Source organism: Carettochelys insculpta, chromosome 7 (assembly GCF_033958435.1).
Source record: "Carettochelys insculpta isolate YL-2023 chromosome 7, ASM3395843v1, whole genome shotgun sequence".
Classification (NCBI taxonomy): Eukaryota; Metazoa; Chordata; order Testudines; family Carettochelyidae; genus Carettochelys; species Carettochelys insculpta.
Genome location: NC_134143.1, coordinates 72,167,488 through 72,194,304, shown reverse-complemented (window position 1 = coordinate 72,194,304; position 26,817 = coordinate 72,167,488). Strand labels below are relative to the sequence as shown.

Here is a 26,817-nt window from a genome sequence, read left to right as displayed (position 1 = left end):
CTCATTTGCATGCCTCTTTCAAAAGAGGAATGCCAGTGTAGACACAGCCAACATGGGTTTACCAAAAATAGACTGACCTGCTCTTCCTTTTGGTAAGATAAATGATTGTTTCATGCAGGAAGTTCAGTAGGGCTAATGCGTTGGGACTTGCTTAAAACATTTGATTCAGTACTTCATAGGAAACCGTTAGTTAAACTGGAGAACTTGGGTGTTAGTACGAGAACGGTAAAGTGGGTACGGACCTATCTAAAGGAGAGGTGGCAACGGGCAGTGCTGAGAAGGAACAGTTGGGTCAGAGGGAAGTTCATCCTTGGGTCTTTTCTTCTTAATATTCTCATTCACGGCTGGGCCATGAAACCTAGATTTGCACTAGTGAAGGCTGGGGAACGCCCCGAAGTGGGAGGCATCGTCGATACACAAGAAGATGGGAATACTAGAGAGGAAGAATTGGGTGACCTAGAGCAGAGATTCTTAAAGTTCATTGGACCACGAAGCCTTTTGGACAACAAAAAATAGCATACGACCCCAGGAGGTGAGGATGGAAGCCCAAGCCCTGGGGTGGCCAAAGGCCAAGCCCAGCCATTCTGGGAAGGTTGCCGAAGCTTCCTATTCAGCCCTAGGCAAGGGGGCTGTAATCTGAGTCCACAACCTAGGGCTGAAGCCATGGGATACTGGGGCTCAAGCTTCAACTCCAGCAAGTCTATTGCGAGGCCTGGCAACCCCATTAAAACAGGGTTGCCACTCACTCTGGGGTCCCAACCCAGAGACTGAGAATCCCTGATCTAGAGAACTGGAGTAAGAGATTAATTTTTATCCCATTTCTAAAACAAAGTGCAGGATCGTGCACTGAGGGGCTAGTAATTTTTGCTGTAAGACGGGTGGGGTCCAGCATTTGAAAGTGACAGAGAGAGCTGAGTGTGTTCGTGGATCACAGAATGACTATGAGCTAACAGCTTGATGAGGCCATGAGAAAGGCAAATGAGGTTTATGACCGGTAGTGATGGGAAAGTACGAATACCATTGTACGAGGCACTGGATAGACGTCGTCCAGAAAACCATCCACTTCTGGTCACTCGTGTTCAAGAAAGAGGAATGAAATGAGAACAGGTTTCAGTCCAGGAGGTCTCTTCCAGTCCTGTGGTCCTGTGATTATCATTCTGAAGTTCCTAGGGCAGTACTGCAAACAATTGCTATCTCACTAGAATACAAGAATGAGAACATTGGCAACAATCTGAGAAGTTGCCCATTTTGCAGATTTTTCATTGGCATTTCTCTGTCTTCTTGCTGCGTTCGATTATGACAAACCTATTCAGTCCATTAACAGAGCTGATGGATCTTGTCATCTCTTCAGGGCAAAAAATTTCGTATCAAGACATGTCTGTCAAAAATGGAGGAAGTCTGCAGCGTTTATAAACTTCATAATCCGGCATGGTTTTAGTTAGGCAGATGAGCACTTACCCTGGGTGTGGCCAAGTTTCCCGCAGTCCCATAAAGTTGACTTCCAGCTACCAGTCCTGGCTCTCAGTGATCTGTGCTGTTATTTAGCTGGAATTTACCCCAAATGTCTTCTAAGAACCAGTAAGCAGTGGAAGTGTTGGTAATGCTGCTAGACAATATGACCTTCCATAGTCTGGCAAATTCTCTCATCTGGCACCAGTTGCGTCCCTGAGGAGGCCAGATTAGAGAGGTTCTACCTATATCTTCAGCTGTCATCTATGCCTTAAAAGACACAGGGAAATCAATTGCAAACAAAAAGTGATTGTGACCCAACACTAAACTTGCAGGGTCAAGTCCTCGGAAGGTCAGACTAGACACTAGAGAATCATGATGATTAGTGCCCTGCATGGATGCGGCGTTTGTACCCACATCCATGTCTGCAAAAGGAGCTCTGGACATCTGCATCCTTACCCATGGATATCTGCAGATTTTCAGGGCTCAAACAGTGATCTCTTCCGGGCTTGGAATCGATGGGGGGAAAAAATGGCCAGGAATGCCAAATTAAGGCTGATTTCTCAGTGTTGTTGAAATGCAGTGACTTAGATTCTGGTTTACTTTTATATTTAATAACTGTAGGCTATTGCTTCCTTATTTTGTCCTCTGGTGAAATGAGCAGGATGTGCAGTTTGCCAAAGTTAATATCATACGAGCAGCATTAACTTCCCCCTGAAGTCTGAGAGTTCGAAAGTCTGATTAATCAGGTCGCGTCAGTGAAGCATGTGGGATGTGCTCAGACCTTTTAAAATGAATGCTGAGCATTAGCAACCTTAATGTTCTATTCATGCTAAGTGGGGTTAGCAAGCATAGTGCATTAATGAGCATTCGATGGCAGGGGGTAAGTAAATCTTGTGTGGGTAAAAGCTGCCCTATGGATTCATTAACCTACTGGACAGCTCTGTGGCTGCATTTCTGGGAGCCGGACAGAAATACCTGCTTAAGGCAGACTGTTTTTCAGGGGAACTTCTAGAGTGATCCAGTCCAGAATTCCAGTGGCTTAAACTCCCTGGAAAGTTCAGTCTGTGGGGTTAAAAGTAACCCCCAAGTACATAAAGTGCTAATGGCAAAGACTGTGAAGCTGTCCTGCAACATCTGATCCTGACTAACATGTGGCCAGGCTGGCTTAGGTATGGGGCGAAGAGCTGTTTGCATTCCTGGGCGCTGGTTCAGTTCCTGTCCGTATTGGAAGACAGAGGTCATGCTGGCTATATGGCAGCCTGCATGCAATGGGCTATTGGAACCCAGAACAGTTCCCAGAGACTCATAAAATGCTAGAATTGGAAGATCCTAGTATTCTCCTGCTCTACAGTAGTTGGTCCTGCCATTGGGGCAGGGGGCTGGACCTGATGGCCTCTCAAGGTCCCTTCCAGTTCTAGTATTCTATGATTCTACTCTCAGCAGGACCAAACACCATCTGTATCATCCCGGTTATATTCAACCTTTTCTTAAATATCTCCAACAATGGAGATTCTACAGCTACCCTAGGCAATTTACTCCTGTGCTTAACCAAGCTTGACGGTTAGGAGATTTTTTTCCCTAATGTCCAGCCTAAACATCCCTTGGCCCGTTGCTGCTTCTCCTATTCTCAGAGGCCAAGGAGAATAATTTTTCTCCCCACTCTTTGTAACACCCTTGTAGGTACTTCAAAAATGCTATCATGTCCCCTCTCAGCCTTCTCTTTTCCAAACTAAGCAAACCCAGTTCTTCTAATCTTCCCTCAGAGGTCATATTTTCTAGACCTTTAATCATTTTTGTTGCTCTTCTCCAGACCCCCTCCAATTTCTCCACCTCTTTCCTAAAATGTGGTGCCCAAAACTGGACACGGCACTCCAATTGAGGCCTAATCAGTGCAAAGTAGCGCGGAAGAATGGCTTCCCATGTAAGTAGGGAAAAGGTGTTAGGTGTAACAGCCCCCACTGCCAGAACTGGAAGGCCTCAGCCAAGAGGGCCTGGAATTAGGGTGGTGGTGGAGGTGGCCATTTTGATGGTGGCTTGAGGAACGTTCATTTCACACAGACCATTGAACAGCTGTTGGTTAGATAACAGCTTCCAGTGGCTGCTGACCTGGGACTGACTAAGCCTGGAGACCTAGGGATGAAAACCACCACCTCCATCTACCCATGTCACATGTCACTGTCCCCTCTCACCTCTTTAGGCAGCTGAACCCACAGACACCTGAGCTGATGTTATAGGCGAATGGCTTGACTGTCTCGTTATCTGTATTGTGGTGGGCGGCCCAGGAGCTGCCAGCCTGCAGTACTAAGTGCTCATTGGACACATAATGACAAAGAGATGGCGTCTGTCTTGAGGAGCTCATGCTGTTAGTGCAGGGATTAGAGGAGTGGGTTCTTCAGCCCAGTCAGCACACAGCTGGGGCCCACAGTGGTAAATAAGTTGAGAATCACTGGCTTAGAAATCATCAAACACTAGAACTGGAAGAGACCTCAGCAGGTCATCAAACCTGTTCTTAAATATCTCCTGTGATGGAAGGTCCACAGCCTCCCTAGGTAATTTATTCCAGCGCTTAAGCACCCTGAGAGGAAATTTTTCCCAAGGTCCAATCTCAGCCTTCCTTGATGTCAGTGTTTCTTGAGGTCCCATTTTCCCCCAGCGTGTGCGCTTTACACACTCAGAGCTAAGTAGAGGACCTCAGATTATGAGCCTATGATTTCATGCACCTCATGGAGAATGAAGCTGGCTTGGAAGGGCCAATGACTTCAGGGATGCTTGAGCCAGAATCATCTAGCAGGGCCTGGCTGCCGTCTTTGCCTAGAAAGGCAGCTTGGGCTAGTGGATTGAGGACAGGCAGAAGGTGGAGAGTGTAACTGCTGAGGCTTAGTAACTGGTTGGATTTCCTTCCCAGCTCTGGGAGGAAGGATATTCTGCCATACTTGCTTCTCAGGCCATGTGGTAGTGAAGAGCTGACGGTAAGGGCTCATCGCTTGGTGATACCCTCCTATGGGAACTCTGAAAAATTCTCCCCTTTCTCATTCCCCTCCAGATCCGCCCTAAGAGGATGATCAGTCTAACCAATTTTAGCATTGACGCCCCACGCTGGGACCAGAACACTTTTGTGGGGCGCCTGAAGCATTTTTTCAACATCACAGACCCGCGGACAGTGCTGGTGTCGGAATGTGAGCTGGACAGGGCGAAGGCGCTGGTGGAAAGCTGCAGGTAAGTGGCAGGGCGGCCACTGGCTCCGAAGGAAGGTGGAGGGCTGTTTTGAAGCTGACCTTGCTCTGTGCGAGAGAGGTAAACATCTGTGGGGAGGAGGCTACCCTCTCATACACCACTGTGGCGTTGCACATCAAGGGGGGACATAGACCAGGTCTATGTGAGTGGAGAAAGTCAACCTAAGGGTGTGTCTTGGCTAGGCGGAAGATGGACCTGGTCAGGGTTGATCTTCGAGGGCTCAATTTTGTGCGTCTAGTAGAGATGCACAAAATCAAACTATCCGGGGTCAACAGTCACCCCCGTACTCCTCCATCTCCTAGTGGAGAGGAGTACGGAGGTCGATGGAGAGTTTTCCCGTCTGCGTCTCGCTGTGAGGGCAGCCGGATAAGTCAATTGCTGGTAAGTCGATTCCACCTATGCAATTGCCATAGACAGAATTGCATATCTACAGTCGACTTTAATGCCTCATGTAGATCTGGCCTAAGATTCGCAACTCCAGCTACCAGAATGGTGTAGCTGGACTCAATGGATCTTGTCAAATTTCTGCAGCAGCCCTACGGTGGGAAGTTGAGGGGAGAAGCTCTCCTGTTGACTTTCCTTACTCCTGGGGACCTGAGGTCGATGGAAGCACCATCAGTCAATTTAGCAGGTCCTTCCTAGACCCATTAAATCAAGCCCCAGGAGACTGATCTCCAGAGCACGGCTCTCCAGCTTCATGAAGACATGTCTGTCGTACCATTTGGTTGAGCTGACAGGACCTTCAGTCCAGCAGAGAGCAGGAGCCACCCCTTGCCAGCCAGTAGGTTGCACATGCTCAGCTGCTGGGGTTGAAATCTAAAGGGGCAGCTCACTTTGCTCCCTGAAGAGTATTTTGTTTCCGAAGCAGCTGTCACAACATGTCCTGTAGGGAGCTCTCTTCTGGGTAGGTAGGATGGTGTGGGTGCCTTGATACCCTAGAGGCGATGGAGCTGGAGAGCAGGGGTCTTGGGTCATGCAGGGATACTGAGCGTATGCCATGTGCATCCTTGCCCCAGATGAGTTGTACTCACCTGAGCCCAACCCTGCAGGCATGGCAGTGCGTGAAGGTGATCTTGCAGGTTGGGGATTGGCAGGAGTTTGATGACACTAGGTGGGGCTGGTGATCTGGCAAACTCTCAAGATGTTGCTCAAGATGTTCTCCTGCTGTAGGGCTGGTCTGGTCCCCCCAGGAACCAGCCAGGAACAGCTGTTCTACGCCAAGAAACTCTACGACTCTGCGTTCCACCCAGACTCTGGCGAGAAGATGAACCTGATTGGGAGGATGTCCTTTCAGGTGCCTGGGGGAATGGCCATCACTGGCTTCATGCTTCAGTTTTACAGGTAACAGGCTGCAGGGGAGCAGCCAGAGTCTCTTTCCCAGTCCCCTGAGAAAGCTGTCCCTGTCGGGGGGAGCAGGCAATTGACAGCCGGGAGTTAGACACGTCAGACTGGCGGGAGTGGCTCCCTCTTGGTGGCGAAGGACAGGGGGCAGATACATCAGCTCCATCTCATGTCAATCCCACCGCCCATCTACACCAATGGTTCCCAATTGTGCAGTAAACCCTCGAGTTATGTGGTGGTTGCGTTCTTGCAACCCCCGTGTGACTCAAATTTTCACACAAGGCTTGGGGAGATGGGAACCAAGCTGCAGCCTAGTTCCCGGCTCCCTGCCACCTGCCGGACCTGGGAAACCAACCAGGGCAGCAGCCTTTGTCAGTTTCTTGGCTCCAGTCAGTGGAGGGGAGCTGGGAACCAGTGGCAGCCTGGCTCCCAGCTCCACTCCCCTCCTTGAAGCCAGGAAACTGACCAAGGCTGCCGCCCTGCTCAGTTTCCCGGCTCTGCAAGCAGAGGGGAGCTGGCAGCCAGGCGTCTGCCTGGGTCAGAGCTCCCCACCACTCCGGGCACCAGGAAACCGCTCCTGTCAGGGGCACAGCTGCGAGTCACGCTGCCTTCCCTGACAGGAGCAGGTTCCCTGAGGGTTTGCTGTATTTGGCCATGGAATCCTTTTAAACTCGAAAGAATTTTGCAGAACCCCATTCCCAGGCTCTACCTGCCTTGGCCCTCAAACCCAGCCCCCATCTCCAGGCTTTTCCTGCCTCAGCCCCCAAATCTGTCCCCTATCTCCAAGCTTTATCCCTCATTTTGCAAACCCGTGTCCCCCTATCCTCAGCCTTAACCTGCCTCAGCTCTGAACCGGCCGCTGGGACTAACCCACCCATGGTACTGGCTGGGGAACGTACGCCAGGCAGCCACATGCACCCAGCGGAAGGAAGGCTGGCGTGGAGGTGTTCTGCTGGCCGGCGGGGGAGTTGAGCCAGGCCCACTGGAGGGAGCTAAATTTAGTTAGTTTAACAGCTGGATCCCTCCTGCCACCCTGCTGGCTGTTAGACCAACTCAACTGAGTTCTACTGTTTCAGCAGCGGCAGGGCAGGGAGCCACAGAGAAGTCAGCTGTAGTAGTGGAGTTCTCTGGTGGAACCCTGGGGTTCCTTCCGTGGACCACCATTTGGGAAACGCTGATCTACACAGCAGCATGGTTACTGCAGTAATGGGCGTGGTATAAACACTGAGCTCGACTGGGGATGCCAGGGCCGGACTAGTGTTGGGAGAATTGCATAGCTACAGTCCTCCTGTGGGTCTAGAGTTGATGAGCCAGAGATTTGACAGACTAGAGCCAATCACAGATCCGCTCGGCGTGCTGAGCTTCTTGCGGAGAGAAACCCGATCTTCTCTCTCTCTGCCTGAGCCTGCTAATCAGTCAGTGTAACGTCCTCCTGAACTGTTAACGTGTCCGGGACTTTTAAACCTTAAGGGCAAGGCAGTTTCCCCAGGATTTCCAGTACAGCCCCAAGTCTGACCTGACCTCTCTCCAGAGACCTTGATCATCTTCCTGCAGGGAGCCAGATGGGCCAGGAGAGCACATTTCTTATGTTGCTAGAATGTCATTGACAGTTGTATTCCTAGCTCTGGGTGTCTGCTCTGGACCTTGGGGCTCGCCTCTCAGTCCTGCCTCCATCCAGCCCCATGTGCTGATTGGGCATTAATGAGACTGATTACTTAAGAACTGCCCATTAAGAGACTGAGCTTTGGCAGGATCTTGTCCCTAGATCGGTCCCAACATTACTAAAATTGCCATTCGGTTGAGAGCCCTGATGTGCGTGTTGAACGCTCGCCCGCAGGAAATACCTTGTGTATTTGTAATAGCTTTATTGGCACAAGAAAGCAGCCACTGCTCCAGCCCACTGGAGATGGAGATGATACAGAACGTGCATCCCAGTGTCCGTACGCTCTCACCAACCCTTACAGAAGGACTCAGTAGTAATTGTCCTTCCCCCTCATCACCACCAGGGGTTGTCATCATGGCGTTGCCCCAGAGCTGCATCTTGCCAAGGCATGCCAGTGGGATACAGCTTGTATTAAGTGCCATGCTGAGGCCACTGTGCTTGCTGCATGTTTGTTCAAGAGAGCCCTTGCCTCTTTTCCTTTGTGTTTCCTCACCTGCCGGATGTCGGCGTGCCCTTCTCCTGCAGTTACGAGTTTGTTTACTTCAGGTTTAGTAGTGTGCATCGTCAATTAATTACCGTGGCTCTGTTGTGGTCGGACACCAGCTGATGCTCTTTTAAGCATCCAAAGCTGCTGTATGCTAGCTCCTTGTGGTTAACTGGTAGTGAGACAGCCCTCTAGGTGTAGTATCTTATGGTGAAGGCCTATTCCTAGTTAACGGCTTATGCTAAGTCCTTTGGGTCTTGTGCCTTGTTTAGCAAAGCTATTTACTCACAGGACTGTAGCTTGCAAGATCATTACTCCACGGGCCTATGCTTTACGTAGCAAACATCTACAGGTATATGTTGTGCCATGCTCCACGGTTTCTGTGTACCATGTAATGCCAGCGCTTCCATCCAGTCCCAGGAGCTCAGTGACACAGTCGCCATAGAAATCCTGAGCTCCCGGAGGAAAAGTGTCCTTCCTCTGTGGTTACAAGAAATGACATTATTTGTAACCAGTTTTCAGTTTTGCTGTTGATCTTTGAGTTAGTTTCTAAGGGGAGTGAGACGCAAACTGGTCAGTTTCACTCTCCTGCCTTCTGATCAGTTTCACTGTCAGCCTCCAGCAGGGCTTGGCTAGTTTGGCGCCTGCAACCCATCAGGGAAAGGTTAAAACCTGGCACAAAGACACTGTTTTAAAGTCCTGTTCACGTTTGTTTCATTAGATTTAGATCCTTCCTCTGTGCCCCAGCTTCTAACACATCCACATATTTGGGCAACGAGCCCCTTCTGCCCTTTGCTTTCCTGTCATTTTTTTTTCTTATGAACCAATTCTACGAAAGCCTTTTAATTATTAACCCAAAGCCAGGTCTGGGCTCTTGCTGATCTGTTTTTAAAGCTACTCCCTCCTGGTTCCTTGATGCCTTCTGAAAGGGCAGATCCCACCTCTGCTAGCGAACGCCGCTGTTGAAGATATGTAGTTCCTAATCCATAGCACCATGTTCCTTATCTTGCCTTTAGAAAATCCTCTCCTGCTCAGGAGTGTTTCAGGCAGATTAAAAGGTGCCCCACATTTGTGTGCGTCCTGTACATTCCAGGAGAAGGAGCAGGCTCATTCCCTACAGACCAGACTCCGGATGGTGGACCTATGCTGGGACCTTTTCCAGCTCCAGTGTAGACTGAGGTGCTGCCAGGAGGTTGGTTTACTCTCCTCTGGGAGAAGCCTGGTAAGACCTCCCCACTAGCAGGGAGAAGCGAACAGGCACTTAGCTCCGCCTCCTTTTCTAAAGTCATATTGCCATTGGCTACCTGGCTTGCCAGTCCCCAGGTAGTGATGAATCGGATTAAGGAAGGTGGTTTCCCTTTTGCCCAAGCAATAAACTGATTGGCTTAAATGATTTTCACACTTACGTTTATCCCTCTTCTGGTCTGTAAAGGGCAGGGCTTCCTGTCCCCAAGAGGCCTGTGACGGATCCGCCCGCTTCCCTGCCCGTCCACCCACAGATCCCCAAGGACCCTGCAGATGATGAAGTCACGGGGGCAACCTAAGTGAGATGGGGACTGAACCCCTCCGCCCCCTCTTGACAGTTGGGGAAGTGCAATGGGGGACCCTGAGGAGTCTCTGGCAGAGAGGTCTCTGCCCGGATCCTTAGTCCCAACCACACGCCATCACTGCACACAATCTGTCCCTTCGAGGGCTGGGGAAACCCCAGGCTGTGGGGCAGAAGTCAGTCAGGTTGGTGTGGTGACTGGTGGAGTGAGATGCCCGGGGGCGGGGTCCACCCCGGCTCCGTCCTAGGGCTCGGAAATGAGCAGCCCCCCACCGGGAGCTCTCTCCGCCCAGCTGAGAGCCCAGGCTACTGCCAGCTGCTTGGCCCCCTTGCCGCAGCTCACCCTGGGAGAGCTGTAATGGGAGGCAGCACAGCCTTCTGGCCTGGGAGCTGGGACTCCTGGGTTCTTCTCCCAGCTCTGTCAGGCTATGGGACCTCAGGCAAGCAGCTGTGCCTCAGTTTCCCTCGTGGTAGAATGGGGGTGATGTTTGCTTCCTGCCCTTCCACACACGCTTTCTAAAGCCCTTTCAGGGTGGGAGGGGAGCGGTTGTTTTTATCGCATCCCACCAAATACTGACCCCTGGCTGACTCCAGACTGGCAGCTGCCGTGGGGGTCTGGGTGTCGTGTGTTTCATACCCAGTGATTGTCCTTCATGCATGTCCCTGCCAACCCCTGGGTGGCTGGGAGGACGGGGCTGCAGCCTGTGGCAGTTCCCATGACCGGGAAGAGGCTAGTTCAGCCCCGGGACTCCGCGCTCTGGGGGAGGCAGGGTGGCTGCGGGGATATATGCACAGCCTGAGCTCTGGCGTCTCCCCTGGCAGGACAGTCCCAGCTGTGGTTTTCTGGCAGTGGGTGAACCAGTCGTTCAACGCCCTGGTGAATTACACCAACAGGAATGCAGCCTGCCCCATCTCGCTCACGTGAGTATCTGCCCTGTGCCTCCTGCCACGGGCATCTCCACCAGATGTCTGTCCCGTCAGCTGCCAGCGTTCAGGCTTGTCACCGTAACCCAGGGAAACAGCCCGTCAGGAGCAATCCTGCCCATCTCCCCGCACCAGGCTGCTCTTTGGTCCCTGGCACTGGTAGGCCACCTCCGAACAGGCGCCGGTGGTTGCCCTGTGAGGCCCTAGGTGTGCCCAGAGGTGCTGCTCCCCAGGCCGTATGTTAACAGGAGGTCATCAGGCCAGCAAAGAGGGACTGGTCCTTCCCATCCCTGGTGGAGGGGAACATTGTGCCATCTGCTTCTCCCTGGGCTCAGGAGGCTGATTTAACCCTTCCACTGCCATGAGAACTACCACATTGGGCGTCCTCTGCTGCTACCAGCCCCTGATGGCCTCATGACCCCGGGGTGGGAGGGTCGGCTCGTAAACCCCATTGCCAGAGCCGCAGGCTGGTGGAGAGCGCTCGGCAGATCTGCTGAGTGGCGTGTAACTTGTGCAGGGAGCTGGGGTGGGTGAATGCTGCCATCAAGACGGTCCATTCAGCTCCACGTGGTCAGTGATCTGCCCATATGTCCTTAGCCAGCTTGGCCCTCTCTGCGTCGGGTATGTGGGTACCACTGTCCTCCACCCCAGAGGTGGCTGCACTTCTTAGGAAATGCCTCTGCACTTAGGAACGTTGATAGCTGCAGGAGGAGAGCTGGGGAGTTCAGGGCCCCGCAAGGGTATGCCATGAACTGTGGGACTTCTGCTCCTTAGAAGGGTCGTTTGACGTTCCACAGAGGGTCAGAAAGCACATCGCGAACACAGAGGTGTAATAACAGCCCATTTCAAAGACTGAGAAAATCGAGGCACTGGAAGATTAACTGAGCCAGGAACAGAACCCAGTTTCCCCAGCGTGCAGTGCTGTGCTTTCTGCTTCAAGACAGGGCTGCATTCACTCCCCCAAGTATAGACCCCCTGAGGATACGAAGGATTTGCAGGACCTGGTCCTGACCCTGTCTCAGGGTGGCCCTGTTCCCCAGAGGTGGGCGCTGGTTCAGACAGCTGCTGGCAGATGTTGAGTTACAGGCGGTGTCTTTTCCCCCCCGTAAATTACTGTCTAGGCAAATTGGAGTGGCTTACGTCACCGCCACCAGCACCGCCCTGGCGACGGCAGTGGGACTCAACCTGTACACCAAGGTACGGCGGGGTGTTGGCCGTATCTGCGAGGGAGGTAGCTGAGGATGCTATTGCTGCAGGGACAATGGAAGAGGCTCTGCTTGCAAACGAGGGGGTCTTGCCACCAGGGTGCTGCTGACTTCACCGCTTGTCAGAACTGCTTCTCCGGCGGTGCCGCTGAGCCAGGTCCGTCCGCAGCTGCGTCCCTTCCGCCGAGGGTCCCCCCTCCCCGTTTTTGCGAGGCAGCTTGCTGGGGAGTGAGCGCTGCCGGCACCTCATGGTGATTGGCAGCTCGCGTGGGCCGACTCCAAGTTAAATACGGGCACAAACCTGCAGCTCGTCCCTGTTCTCCAGGAGTGGCGCCCATGGGGATAAGCCGCTGGTTCGGTAACCCACATAAAAGCCCAGAGAGCTGGTGTTCAGTGTGCACAGGAGGAGATCTGGTCTATTCTGCCTGTGCCAGGAGCTAAGATCCCCTTGTTCTAATGCAGCTGTTCTCCTTTCCTGTACTAAACCCTTCCTCCCATGTAATACCACGGCTGTCCTGGCCCTTGCCCGTCTGCCAATACCGCCTGCAAACAGCTTCCCCTGGGACCATCCCTCCCTCCCTTTGATGGGACCAGCAGATTTCTCCATACGTCCTAGTGCCCCAACCTGTCTTACTGGGGTCTGACTCAGATGCTCCCTGTGAGGCCTGCGGGTGCTGATCATCCTAACCCTGATCCTGCCTTCAGCAGTAGTCCCAGGCACTGCTGGACGCAGCTACCAGGCTCTTGCAGCACGAGGGAGAGGGTTTAGTAAGGGAGTAGGGTCTCGGGGCTGGCAGGGTGTTAGCAGATGGCCAGGTGAGATGCCACTATGCCCTTATATTAATATGAGATTTCAACTGCCAGGGCAGAGCTCGCTAGTGACCAGACTGAGAGCCGCTGAAAAGCAGCTGGGTTCTTTGTTTTGTGTTCGGCTTTGCCCAGGAACAGGAGGAGTCAGGTTACCACTTAATCAATTACTGTGTTTATTTATCTAACAAGTTATTCTCTTACTGTTACAATGTTGCTTTGTTTGTTTACCTCGGGAGTTAAGCTCTTGTGGTTACAGTTGTTACAAGGTTTATACTTGGATTACAAATAGCTAGCGTACGCTCTAATTCATAGATCTATACTTGTTAAATTCATAGATCTATACTTGTTGAATGCGCGCAAAAAGAAATGAAAAGTAAAATACCTAGCAGGTCTTATTCTTACCCCTGCATTACCAACGTGGGTTGGCCAGTTTTTCCTCTCTCAGTCCCTTGGGAAGAAGTCCTTTGTCCCTTTTTTCCAGGAGTCGGGCGTCCCCGGGGACCTGGGGAGACCCCACCCTCCTGTCCGGCAGGAAAGATGATTGGAGCTCAAATAGGGGGTCTGCTGGACCCCTCTTTTATACCCATTGGGTCACGTAGGCTTCTTCCTTGGTGTAATTGAATTAAACTGTTTGATACTGGTTCTCACAGGGAGTTCAAGGGTGTAGCTCACACCTGTGAGGTAGAGACAATTAGGGGCATTTGTGTCTTAATGGGCCGGAGATTTTTCCTCCTGTCTGGGACAAGTGTCCTGGGGAATCAGCTGATGGTAATTAGCCAAGGGCAGTCTGAGGCCTGGCTGTTAGTTAGCCCATTGTTCTTAGCTTTGCTCGGGAGCTTCAAAGGCCGTGGCTAAGATAATGCGCTCTCGGGCATTCCAGGGCTGGGCTATTCCTTTTAACCCTTTCGTGCTCTGGAGCACCTAGGGAAGGCAAGATGGAGTAGAGCAAAAAGGGAGGGTTTTGTCCTGCTGCAGGGGGTCCCACCTTATTTAGCAGCTGGGTCTGATTTGGGGGATAGGTGGCGGCTGGTGACCCTGGAGGCTGGGGGTTTCATTGCAGGCCCAGCCCATCCGTCGGGGAGCAAGCTTCCCCTGTGCCGACTCAGTCCTGCCCTGAGTCGCTCGCGTCCCCCGCTGAGGGCATCTGTTCTCACGCATCATTGTGACCCAGCTGCTCTGGCCTGGGGCTGAGGCCCAGCAGCTCGTCTCACGCTGGGACCGCCAAGGGCCGTCCCAGGATTCCTGTGATGGCTATTCTCACCTCAGTCTCTTCCCTCCCGCAGAGAGCCCCGCCCCTCGTGGCACGCTGGGTCCCCTTCGCAGCTGTAGCTGCCGCCAACTGCGTGAACATCCCCATGATGAGGCAACAGTAAGTCCGTCTTTCTTCTCCGAGTTGTGCGCTGGCGGAGGGGTGAAACCAGACATGGGTGTGGGATCTGGAGCCACCGGTAGAGAGGGCTTCCCCGTGCTGGCTTTTCTAATACGGAGGCAGGGACTGTTAACGAGTGCTGGGAGCCAGGACTCCTGGGTTCTGTTCTTGTCTCTGTTGCTGGCTGGGTATGCAGGCAGGGTGTGTCCCCTCTCCCAGCTGCAGTTCCCCCATCAGTAGGGTAGGGGTAGTGCTGCTGAGCTAGGGTGAGGCTGCACAGCTCTGGACTTGGTAAGAAGCTTGATATCCATGATGGGTATTATGGCCAAAGGCCAGCATCTGCCAGGGCAGGTATGGGAACCACCGCCCCGCCCACGTTCTAAACTCCTAGTAGGACCGAGCAGAGGTCTGGGGCCCTGGGAAACATCCACCTTGACCTGTGCCTCAGGCTGCAGCATTGGGCCAGCTTCTTCTGAGCCTGACTGTGGCTCCAGAGTAAAAACAGCTGTGGGCTGGTGTATTTACACCCATTTGCCTTTAGTGTCTCATCTGGCCATGCGAGGTCGTGGTTAGACGCAAATCCTGCTGGCAAGTCGGGATTCTCAGTGGCTGTTCTATAAACTTCGGGCTTTTCCACTTTGCGGCTTTTTAACCTAAACCCTTTACTTTTCCCCCAACTGCATTGCTGATGGGTGGCTGCCCAGGGCTACGACAAAGCACTGATGTATTGGCTCCTGGCAGTGAGGTCATCCCTCAGGGAGGTGCTTGCCTCTTCTTCTGCCAGATTTGGTCGCTATGGGTGACGGGATGCAGGACTACAGAGCCCAGTGGTCCACAGGTGATGCCACACTTAGCTGATGTGATGCTCCAGGATGGACCTGGGGAAGATGGTCCTTCTGAAGCTTGAGGGTTAGTTGCCTGTATCTTAGGACATGTAGTAGCATTGGGAACGAAGGGTAAGGCTATGGTTCCTGAGCCAGCAGCTGAACATTCTCCACTAAGGTCCTGCCTACAGCTCTTCTCCTGATAGCACATCAGGACCTGGGTTCTGAGGCCTCGGTCAGCTCAATCCACATAGGCCCACAATGCAGCTGGACCGTACACTGCTGACAAGGACATGCGGGTAAAATCTCCTTCCAACAGCTGATCCAGCCAGAGGCAAAGGGACCCACTGGAGCACGAGCCAGGAGCGTTCACTCTTTGCCCAAGTGACACAGGCCTGCCACTGTGATGCTGAAGGAATAGGGAATCTCGGGGTGGTTCTGTGGGGGCGGAACAATCCCCCGAGTGGCCATCTAATGAACCCACCGCTGCAGAAACGGGCTGGCTGTGGCGGGGCAGCATTCCGGAGACACGACGTTTTGTACGGGTGGGAGGTTAGCATGCCAAGGGGGTCAGGTGCTCTGGGGATGGACGCTGTGGAAATGCAAGAAACAGGCAGTTAGCAGGATGTCCATTATTGGTCAGCATTTTCACAGCTCTTTAACGCACAACCTGAGTCTCCAGTAGCAGAATCCTCTTTTCTGGCGGGTTTCTCTGTTGCCCGCCAACATTTGATTAGCGGGAGTGGGGCTGGGGTATTAACGGTGCTGTCCCCAGCCTCCCCCACGTGGTGTCCCTGATATGCGGAGGTGCCATTTCCAGCAGCCCTGCCCCTCCCTGTGCATTTTGTGGCTGGAGAAGAGAAGCCTGGATGTTTCCCAGTAAATCCACTGGGAGGTAGCCATTGGATGGTGGAGAGGGACCCAAGCTGGTTAAGTGATTCCCCTGCCAGAGATTTAGGGGGAGGCCTTGTCAGAGTCCCATATTAAACCACTAATGGTTGAGTTTCTCTATAGGAGGTTGCAGCCACTTGCATCTAACTTGGCAGTGGAGTGGTGGGCCGGGAGCGGATGCAGATCCAGGCAGTCGGTCCCAGGGGAAGAGAGATCCTGGCATGTTATAGGGGGAAGGCCCCACTGAAGCACCAGGCACTAGTCGCTGCCTGGTGTTGACATGCCAGGGGACAGACTCCCCTTTCCTAGGAATGATTCTAGCTTCCGAGGCTGGGCGGGACCACCCCATGGTGTGTTCTCCCATGTCACGCAGGCCAGGGACCCTCCCGGAAATAATCCCTCTGCGGGTTAGAGTAGCGCCTTTCAGTCGGGAGCGGGGAAGGGGCATCGGCTGTGCCCGACGCGCTGGGTGGCAGCTGTCCGGCCCCAGCCGTGAGCGCGTCTTCAGTGCCCTGCCACGGCCGACCTTCTGGAGTTCGATTTTGAGCGCCGAGTGAGGGCACGCTAAATGGAACATGCCGGGTGCCGGCACTCCTGCCCCTGGTTAGGAGGAAGCGAAGTCAGCAGGTACGTGGGCTCCCATCGGCCTCCCTGAGTGGACGTGGCTCAGAAGCCCGAATTGAGACGCCACCTCCACGTCTGCTCCAGCCGCATAATCGACGTACCTGGAATTGCGGCCCTGAATTCGACCTGCTGCCGTCGTGGAGACCTGCCCCGTCTCCACCTGCACCCCAGTCCCAGGGGCTGTTGCGGAGGGCTTTTTGCTGGCAGAGTGACCCTCGGGGGTCCCGGAACACCTGTGGGGCTAGAGGAAATGAGCCAGAGATTTGCCAGACTAGAGCCAGTCCCAGATCCGCTTGCCGTGCTGGGTTCCTTGGGGTGGCTTCCGCCGCCCTGGTGTGCTGGGCCATCCCAGGCAAGCGGCTGAGGGTAAAGGAGGGGGATGCGGGGGGAAGCGCGTCTTTTATTGGAGCACCAGCAACCGTCTTCATGGGCCAGCCCCACATTGTGCTCAGCACTGTAGGGAAAAACAGGAAGGGATATGCTGTAGCCTGTCTGGTTTTTATGTGGATCTTGCCCATGTGGTGACAGGGCCTGATTCTCCCCCCTTCCCTCCCCCCGCTCAGCTGGGCGCCATTTAACAGGAACGGTGCACTGGGCTGCCTAGTCCACCGGGGCAGGGCCCAAAGCTTTTAACCCACCCCCCATGGAGCTGGCTGGGGGAGGTGTTTGCAGCCCCATGTGAAAGGGAGAGCGGGCAGGGCCTAGAGCTGGCGGGAGGGGGCTCATTGTGCTAAGCTGGGGGAGGGGGAAGGCGGCCCTCCCTGTTTGCATGGCGGGGGCTGGCCCAGGAGCAGGGTTCGAGGCACTCACGGCTCCCTGTCTGTGTTTAGGGAGCTGCTCAACGGGATCCTGGTAACCGACGACGAGGGCCGGGAGCTGGGCCGCTCCAGGGTACGTCTGGGGCAGGGCGGGGCAGTTCCTGGCGGGGGCTGATGTGGCCCCGATCCTGTGCGATGTGTCGCGTCCTCCTCGGGGCCACGTTGCCAGGGAAGCGGTCGCTCTGGCAGGTGTGGGAACAGGCCGAGACCGTGAGGCCGCCTGCGAAAGGGCCTGAGGGCTCCTGGCCCGGCTGTGGCTCTGAGCCGACGCCTGCCCTGGCAAGGCCAGTCCGAGCGCGCGCACGTTCTCTCGCGTTCCCCAGGCGCTTGCGTGTGGCACCGGAGGAGGTCACGCTGCTGCTTCGGACCCGCGGCAGCCGGCCAGGCCACAGCACTGCCTCAGCAGCCGGCTTGGCTGATTCCTGGTTTGCTTTCAGGTAGCTGCGGCCAAGGGGATTACCCAGGTGGTGGTCTCCAGGATCGCCATGGCAGCGCCTGGCATGGGTGAGCACCAGCGACACCTCCGCCCCATAATCCGCCGCTGAGCCGGAGGAGGCAGCCTGTGAGCTTCCAACAAGCCCACCGGGCCAGGGGGTGGGGGGCCACCTGGCTGCAGAAGGGCAACGTGTGAGCGAGCTCGGCTGGGCCAATGGGGAGAGCACAGGTCTGGGGCCTAGTCCTGACTCTCAGAGCAGAGCAGCCTTCTGCCTCAGTTTCCCCATGGGTATGATGGCTGCAGGACCTGCCTCTCGCAGTGGTGTGGCCATGTCTGCAGGGCCCACGGAGACCCTCTGAGGGAAGGGATTGTGTGGCCAGTCCCTGTATTGCCCCCTTGGCTTGAAGGACCATTCCCTTCCCCTCCTCAGAGCCCTGGGGGGTCCCCCACCTTTGTTCTCTGGCTCCCTCAGGCGTAGCTCGAGGGCCCCACAACTCGGGCGCACGGCGGATCGAGAAGGGGCGCCCCCTTCCCGTCCCTGCCCTGAGTTCAGAGCGGGGGTACTTGCTGTGCTCCTTGGTCGGCAGGTGGGCTGGGGCCGGGCGTTGGCCCTCCAGGGTGTAAGCAATGGGGAGCCCTGGTGTCGGGGGTCTGACGCATCGCTGGGAGGCAGATGTGGGGAGTGAGCAGCTGGCTTGGCTCTGCCCTGGTGTCTGGATCTCCCTGGGCTTGGTCCCGGCTGTCCAGTGCACCCTGCTGGCAGAGAAGGGGGCGGCTGGGCTGGCCTGGCGCTGTCCTGACTCTGTTCTCTCTCCGGCCAGTTCTTTTGCCCATTCTCATGGAGCGGCTGGAGAAGTTCCCCTTCATGAAGGTGAGGGATGTGATGGCTCCGAATTTCTCCCCGTGTGGGGTCCTGTTCACCTCCACCCTTCGGGGTCAGCCCGCTGCAGAGCCGATACCCCCTTTTCCCCAGGGTTGGCTTCTCTCGTTTGTGCTGTTCCTCAGTTTCCCTCGGCCCTGCTCACCCTCTTGCGCTAAGGGGCCGTGGAAAGCCAGTGGGGTTAAAGGAGATGGGCAAAGGATTTGCCAGACTAGACCGGGTCAGTGCGTCACTCTCCTAGGGCCAAGTGGCCTCTGCCCTGCGCTGGTTGGATGGGGCCCATGTTCCGGGCTCACCTTCTCCTGGGCTGGTTTCTTTGCAGAGAATCCAGGTTCTCCATGCGCCTCTGCAAGTGATGCTGGCCGGCGCCTTGTGAGTATCGTCCTTGTCAAGCCACGGCCCTCCCTCAGCTCTGGCCTTGCAGCTTTGGGGCCAGACACCGGCCTGCTGAGGAACCCAGTCGCGAGTAACCAGCAGCCGTGGTCGGGCGGAGGCTGGAAATCACTCTCCTTTCCCGCTGTCCATCCAGCTTAGTGTCCAGGACTACCCCCGGCGCGTGACAGCCTCAGTAGTGATAGGACGGGGTGGATTCTCTCAGGGCTCCGTTGAGGCAGGCGAGGGTTATTCTCTCCCCCTTTCAGAGCAGGGGAAGCGAAGAGACAACGAGGGAGGTGATTTTTTCAGCGCCACAAAGAGGGGCAGAGCTAAGTGGTAGAACCCAGGAACCCTGAAGCTGTCCCCCTGCTTTAACCGCTAGACAACACTCCCTCTTTATCGTGGGCCCTGGTAGCTGGGAGGGAGAAGTTGCTCACTCCTCTGGTGTCCGGTGCTTGTGACAGCCTTAATGGCAGCCGTGAAACCCAGCCTGGTCCCTTGGGTGCAGCACCCAACTTCACTCCAGCCCAGCCCGAGCCAGGTCCTAATGTAGACGAGCCCTGCTGGAACCCCTGGTTGCCACCTCTGGAAATGGACGGGAAAAAGCATCGGAGCAGCGGCCAGGATCTGCAGTGCACCGGTTCCTACGGCCCTGCTGTGAGCAGAGGAAGGGCCGGTGGTTAAAGCTGGACCATCCCTTCCCCAATGATGGGCTCTCTCCTCCCCTGGCCCAGCTTCCTGGGGAGGTTAACGGGGCTCTGCATCCACATCCCCTGGGCCTCAAGCCAGGCGCCCCACTCTGGGTGCCCCTAGGGAGCCTCTGGGAACGTCCCAGATTCTTGCAGGCCCTGGCTGTCAGAGCCTCAGAGCTGTCCCAACCCCAGGCGTTGCTGGCACGCAGTGGGGTCCGGCCCAGAGCCATTGGGACAGCCGTGGGGGTAGAGATGTGTGAGGTGGACTTGTCCAAGGTCCCATCCCCCGGAGAGTCTTGGGCTGAGCTGGGAATTCAGCCCCGATGTGCTGGAGGGAGGGCCGGAGAGAGACGCTCTGGAGTGCAATGGCCAGTTTGCTGGTGTCTGGATGCCAGTTGAGGGAATGACCCTGTCTGCATCTTCCACAGACATGACCAGCCCAGCCACCCCCAGCCCCAAAGCGAGGTTCTCCCGCAAAGCCCCCCAGTGCTCCAATGGGGTCGCTTTACCCAGCACTGAAATCAACCAGCTGCCCCAGCCTGGCTGCTCAACTGGTGTGCCCTGCACAGGGGGAGCAGAGTAGGGATTCCCCCAGGGCCTTTGGGCTGACACCCGCCTCCTGGGAGCATGCAGGAGGCAGTGGCGGGGGGAGGCTGGCAGCGTCCTTGAGGGTTGGACGTGGGTTCCTCCAGTAACGCCGGCTTTCTCTGTCCTGCAGCCTCCTGTTCATGGTGCCGGTTGCCTGCTCGCTGTTCCCACAGAGATGGTACCAGCCCCGCCCTTTCTCCCTCACTTAGAACCCCAGAGCCCCCCGCCCTCCGCGTACCCCTGTAAGCTGAGCGCTTGGGCCACCGCCCAAGAATGATTCAGGTGCCGCCCAGCTGACTAACAGGGCACCCCCAGCTGACAGCCTGTGTCCGGTGGTGGTGCACATCCATACATGCTTGGGTGTACAGAACAAAATTTATTCCACCCATGGATGTCAAAAATTAGTGGGAACCCTGCCTAGGGGTCGTGGCCATGCCTCTCCTTGGGAACGTGGTTGCCTTGAGAGCTGGCTGCCAGCCTGGCTCCAGCCAAGGGCTTGGCCCACACACAGCTGCTAACCCTTGTGCTGTGGGCTCTCTCCTGAGGGGCGGGGGGAGGCTGAGTCCCTGCTCTGGGATCAGGGTGTGGGATGGGGCTGCACTCCCCAGTGTGTGAGTTCTAACCCCTGCCAAGGGATGGGGGTGCGGGATGGAGCTGGAGGCAGGAGAGAAGGCCCAAGCCAGATCAAAGACCCTTCCAGCAGGACAGGGGGAACTAGCTGCAAGCCTGACTGTCCATCTCCTCTCCCTGCAGCTCCATGGCGTTGTCTAACCTGGAGCCGGAGCTGCGAGCCTCGGTCCTAGCCTCGCGCGGCGACAGCGTGCCGTACGTCTATTTCAACAAGGGCCTGTAAATCGAGCCTCTGCCCCAGGGCCAGGCCACCGCCCTGCTCCACGCTGGCCCAGGCCCCCTGCGGCTGTGAGCTGGGCTCAGGACGTACCCATCGCACCGGCTGCCTCTCCCCCTGCACCTGAGCTGCCAAAGAGCCGCAGGGGCAGAGTTGGGGTTGGCTTCTGCCCCCTTGTTGATTTAACCCTGTATCTTCCGCTCCCCCAACCAGATCTGGGGTCTGTGTCCAAGTGGCTGACGCCTGCTGGGGGGCAGCCACCTCTGTTGTACTGGTGCTGGCTCACGAGTGGACAGAAGCCAAAAAGTGCCCTCTTCAGCTAGGCTGTCACCAAAGGCCACCCCACCTCGGCAGCCTCTCCGCATCACAGGCTCATCCCAGGAAGAGCACCTCCGGTTGCCTTAACCCTGCCTTGGGTCGGAGCCGGGGAGGCTGGAACAGGGCCTCAGCCTGCCCGGATCCTGTTGTTAGTCACTGGACTGAAGCCACATGTCAGACAGCGGCTGAGAACTGGTCTGGACCTCACAGCTGGAGGGTGCCATCTGGGGGCCCAGGCAGAGGGTGTGGCTGAAGGCTCTCGCAGTCTGATCTCTGTCTTACGGCTCCCCCACTACACAGCTCCCTCCCCTGCCTAGAGGGATGGGGGCAGCCTTGCAATATACACATGGTGCTATCTCTCCAGTGCTCAGGGAGGAAGGATGGGCCCCAATCAATGCTATCCTACAGCTATGAAGTGAATTCTGTTCTCATTTAAACTGGTGCCATTCCTCCAGCTTCACACCGGCTTAAGTGAGGTCAGATTTTGGCCCTTGTCTTTGTCTTTCTGCCTTCCAAAGACTTCTGACTAAATAACTAGTAACCAAATGAGGTTGCAGTCTTACAAGCTGCCCTGGCCTTCGTCTGAATGTGTCAGACCACAGCTGGGCCATGCAAAGGGATAACCGCACTTACAGAATGAGCATTTGCACACACATGGACCAGTGTTTGGACCATACCATGGGATATGAGATGCCCTGAGGTTGGTCTGCGCTCATGTTTCTTAAACCCCCTCTCCCAGACTGGGAAGAGCAGATGATCACCACTGCTTGTGTACGTCCTGCTCAAGGCAGGCGCCTCTTGGAGCAGTACGGCTGGCGTACAGATCGGCGACGAGGTGCGACCTGTGTAGATTTGTGCTTCTGGTAAGGGGAGAGGGGGAAAAAAATCACGATTCACAAGAAGATTGATGGCAAAGGAAATGTTAATTTTAAGCTTTCGAAGAGGAGAAGTTGTTACAAACAATGGAGAGTGGGACAAAATAAAATCAGCTGATTGTTAAACTTGCGGCTGACTCTGCTGTTGTGTTTTTTATGGGCACGTGCTTGACAGCACCTGAGAAGGACGTCTCTGTATTTGTGATGGCTGCTGGAACTTGCAGACTGTTGGGCCCTTCAATCCAGAGTGTTCTGTGTGTCTAAATGATGGTTTCCCAAACGGGGGTGTGAAGAAATTCCATCATTCCTCCCACCCCGAGGAAGAGCCAACTGTTTCTTCCTGGTCTGATGCTTGGGTCTGGGATAATGAGAATATCTCTGTGATATCTGAGATCCTTAACTTACTGGTCCGAACCTCCGCTCCTGCTCTTCACAGCTGGAGTGGGAAGTGTGTATCATTGGCATCAGGGAGGGATAGAGTTCACCTCTGAGTGGTGGGGAGGATGCATGGCCAGGCTTGGGGGCGTATCTGCTGTGAGCATTGGCTTATTACTGTATAAGTGTAACCCGAGAGGCACTGAGACCACTGACAAGGCAGACTGAAGTCTCTGCTCTACTGGTTTAGCTGAGGACCAGCTGGTTCTCAGCTCATGTGGGAGAGCACGTGGCGTGAGCCTGTAAGGTCCCGGGTTCGTTCCCTCCTGCAGACAGCCCGGGTCTGTCGGCCTTACCCAAGAGCTTAAGTCCTTCACAGGGACGTTTAGCAAGTAGTTCGCATGCCGGAGCAGGCCCTGCAGGCCTGACGCCAGCCTCTGCTGCCCATCTGCAGAGCTCTCCGAGGGGCAGTTAGCCCCTCTGGGATATTAACCATGCTGGCCTAGCCTGTGTGCTCCAGGGTCTCGTGGCCTAGGCCGTGTGAGCTGATCACTGGCCAGGGAAGGGCGTGAGAGCAACGCACCCTTGTGTTCAGAGTAGCCTGGCACAGAGCAGGCTGGGTCCTGGCCAGGTGAGGGGCAGGGCAAAACCAGATGTTGTGCGCACCACACCAGGGCAGGGACTTCCACCCTTGCCCGGCAGGGACCTGCAGCACAGCAAGCTGGCTGCCGCCAGCAGGAGGTTCACGGGCCCCTGTGCAGGAGGTAAGTGTGGCTCTGAAAAGGCTGAGCTCTGCTGTTGCTCCTAAGATTCACCCCACTGGAATCCCAGGGCTGGAAGGGACCTCAGGAGGTCACCGAGTCCAGCCCCCTGTCTAAAACAGAATCAACCCCACTAAGCCACAAGAAAGATGTGGAGCAATTGGAAGGGGTCCAGAAAAGAGCAACAAGAATGATCAAAGGTCTAGAGAACATGAGCTATGAAGAAAGGCTGAAAGAATGGGGCTTGTTTAGTTTGGAAAAAAGAAGACTGAGGGGGGACATGACAGCAGTTATCTAAAAGGGCGTCATAAAGAGGAGGGAGAAAACTTCCTCTTGGCCTCTGAGGATAGAACAAGAGGCAATGGGCTTAAACTGCAGCAAGGGAGGTTTAGGTTGGACATTAGGAAGAAGTTCCTAACTGTCAGGGTGGTCAAACAGTGGAATAAATTGCTAAGGGAGGTTGTGGAGTCTCCATCGCTGGAGATATTTCAGAACAGGTTAGATAAATGTCTGTCAGGGATGGTCTAGACACTACTTGGTCCTGCCAGGAGGGCAGGGGCTGGACTCAGTGACCTCTCAAGGTCCCTTCCAGCCCTAGCATTCTATGATTCTATGATTCTGTAATCCCAGCCAGGACCCTGTCAAGGTGGGACTTAGAAACCTCTAGGGATGGAGACTCTACCACCTCTCTAGGCAACGCATTCCCTCCCTCTGCGTGCAACAACCCCCTGCCCCAGCCTGCTCTGAGAGCTTCAAGCCCAGAGCGGATTCCAAAGGCTGAAGGAACAATCCAACCCCGCTTCTCTTCTCACAAAACAGCTCACTCGTTCCCTCCTGGGTTTCACCACAGCCTCAGCGTGCTGCTTCCTGCCTGTACCCTCAGCAGCAGCAGCCTCCTGTCCCTTGGTGCGACTGGCTCCACAGGGTTCCCCTTTGCCCTGTGCAGCATAACAAGCCTCCTGGCCTTGCTTTGAAGGTCGTTAGATCATTCAGCCACTACGTCTCTGCTCTGGTTTCCTTCTACCTCCTTTTCCTTTCCATTCTCCCACTGTCACTGGGCTCAGGACCTCCTTCCACTTTGCCCAGCTACTGGACCTGCAGTCATTACGCCTGCCTCGTGCCCCCTCCCCAAAGCCATTCTCCCCTGTTGCTTCCTTTGCTGCTGCCCTAGGAACAGACAAACTGTCAAGCTGGGTCAGACCAAAGGCCCATCCAGCCCAGTGGCCTGTCTTCCGACTGGCCAATGCCAGGTGCCCCAGAGGGAGTGAACGGAACAGGTAACGTGATCCCTGTCGTCATTCCCAGCTGCTGATGGGCTAGGGACACAATTCCTACCCCCTGCCCACAGCTAATATCCACTGGGGGCTGGACTAGATGACCTCCTGAGGTCCCTTCCAGCCCTAGGATTCCATGAATTTATCTGGATCTTTGTCGAACCCCGTTAAAGTCCCAGTCTTCGCAACGTCCTCCAGCAAGGAGTTCCACAGGCCAACCCCACACTGTGTGAAGCAAATCTTCCTTGTGTTAGTTTTAAACCTGCTACCCAATCATGTCGTTTGGTGACCCCCCTAGTTTTTACATTCTGGGAACACCTAAATAACTTTTCCTAATTGGCTTTCTCCACACCCCGTTAGTCTCCTCTTTTCTAGACTGAAAAGTCCCAGTCTTTGTAAATCTTTCTTCATATGGCAAGCAAACAGCTGTAAGAAGCCCTGATGGATATCTCCACTCAGCTACCTACCACTTGGGCTGTACTGAGAAACCTGGGTTGTGAGCTCAATCCTTAAGGAGGCCATTTAGGTGTCTGGGGTAAATAGATATAAAAAACTGTCAGGGATGGTCCTTGATCCTGCCAAGAAGGCAGGAGACTGGACTCAGTGACCTCCCAAGGGCCCTTCCAGCTCTGTGAGATGTGAATCTTCCCCCCACACCATGCTTTGTCCTTCTGAGCCTCACTTAGCAGGTCCAATTTTAGGCCCTGAGCCTGTTGTCAGCTGTGGGTTCTTGGCCTCTGCTGGCATGGCTGTGCCTTCAGTGGGTCTGCATGGGTCTGGCTGCAGCGTGAAGGGGTGGCACGTCTCACTGCTGGGTGAGGCCTTATTCTGCCATTGGGCCTCAGAATTATTGACTGTGTTGCAGCCAGCCAGTGCCTGTGGTGGAGGCCCTGGGTGCCATGGAGGGAATTAGCAGCTCAGCACTGTCTAATCCTGGTTTCATTGCAGAGCCACAAGGGCCAGCTTCTCCCGGAGGGGCAAGAGGCAAAGTGCCCTTTTTCCTCCCCCGCCCCACAGCTTTTCTGTGCAGGCTGTACAAGTATCGCCTCCCTACAGGCTCGCATTGACCTCAGCCCTGGGGCGGTGGCCCCCAGCCAGCATCCACGGTGTAAGGACTGGCCAGGTCTGCACTTGGAGCCTCGTGTCTTGGTAGTAATGAGCCAGTTCCTGCCACAGGATGTGCCACGGCTACTCAAAACGCACCAGCCTGTCCGCCTTCGGCATTTGGGGCATTGCTGGGACCCCTCCTGCTATGGGAAGGGGTGAGCTTTGGGGCCATCACTGACATGGCACTGGGTCCTCAGCAAGCAGCGACTGGACAGGTGTAGCCACCAACCAGGTTTGATTTGTCGGGCTGATAAAGAGATGGGGACAACAGCTGTGGTCCCCATAAGCTGAGTGCTTGGGCAGCCGTCCAGGAGAGATTAAGGTGCCGCCCAGCTGATTAGCAGAGTGTCCACAGCATGTGTATCAACTGCTGGTGCACATTTGCACATGCTTCAGTGCATGCAACAAAATTTATTCCACCCAGGGATGGAAAAAGTTAGCAGGAACCCTCTGCCCTGTCTTTGCTGGCTTTAGACCATGCGTGTCCAACCTTTTGGCTTGCCTGGGCCACATTGAGTGAAGAGGAATTGTCTTGGGCCGCATATAAAATATATAATATAGTTAATGTATATAAATCACATAATAATGTTAAAAGTTTACGATCTTGTGGAGCCACATTACTAGCTGTCCAGGGCTGCATACGGCCCGCGGGCCGTGGGTTGGACACGCCTGCTTTAGAGCCTACTCTTACGGCCGGCACTTGGGTTTAAGGCAGCATTGCTACAGTGGATGGGGCATGCATTTTTCATGTGCTTGAGCACCACCAGTGTGCTGACCTAAACTCTAAGGGTAGCCCAGGCCTCAGTGTGCACAGGAAGAATTCATAGCAGGGCCTTCCATTCAAAGCCATATCAATGCTGCTCATTCCCCTTTCATCTGTGGAGCTCTAAAGTGATTTTCAGACACTCCAGATGAAGTCCTCCCTGGAGAGTATAACTAATTCCATCTTGCGCAAGGGTCCATGGGCACAGGAGGGCTAAGTGCCTTGCCCCAGTTCACATCGCAAGTCAGTGGCAGAGTTAGGCATGGAACCTATGTGTCTGAGCTCCCAGACCCCTGCACTGCCCACCTGACAACACCCCTTTGATATTATAACCCTCTCCC

General features: G+C 55.0%; 1 protein-coding gene across 4 annotated transcripts in view; it reads left to right on the top strand.

Annotated features, from left to right (window-relative positions):
* SFXN2 (sideroflexin 2) overlaps positions 1-22,326 on the top strand; it is a 32,424-nt gene extending 10,098 nt beyond the window's left edge. For 3 of the 4 annotated variants that reach the window (XM_074999252.1, XM_074999253.1, XM_074999250.1), the window contains exons 2-12: positions 4,496-4,668; positions 5,857-6,027; positions 10,543-10,641; positions 11,766-11,841; positions 13,943-14,028; positions 17,198-17,258; positions 17,623-17,689; positions 18,443-18,492; positions 18,824-18,873; positions 20,287-20,334; positions 20,910-22,326. In XM_074999252.1, coding sequence (XP_074855353.1) covers positions 4,511-4,668; positions 5,857-6,027; positions 10,543-10,641; positions 11,766-11,841; positions 13,943-14,028; positions 17,198-17,258; positions 17,623-17,689; positions 18,443-18,492; positions 18,824-18,873; positions 20,287-20,334; positions 20,910-21,009 — 966 coding nt within the window. In that variant the 5' untranslated portion in view covers positions 4,496-4,510 and the 3' untranslated portion in view covers positions 21,010-22,326. Of the gene's footprint in view, positions 1-362; positions 533-4,495; positions 4,669-5,856; positions 6,028-10,542; positions 10,642-11,765; positions 11,842-13,942; positions 14,029-17,197; positions 17,259-17,622; positions 17,690-18,442; positions 18,493-18,823; positions 18,874-20,286; positions 20,335-20,909 lie in introns of all 4 variants that reach the window. The other variant, XM_074999251.1, reaches the window with a different exon arrangement.
* The last annotated feature ends 4,491 nt before the right edge of the window (positions 22,327-26,817 follow it).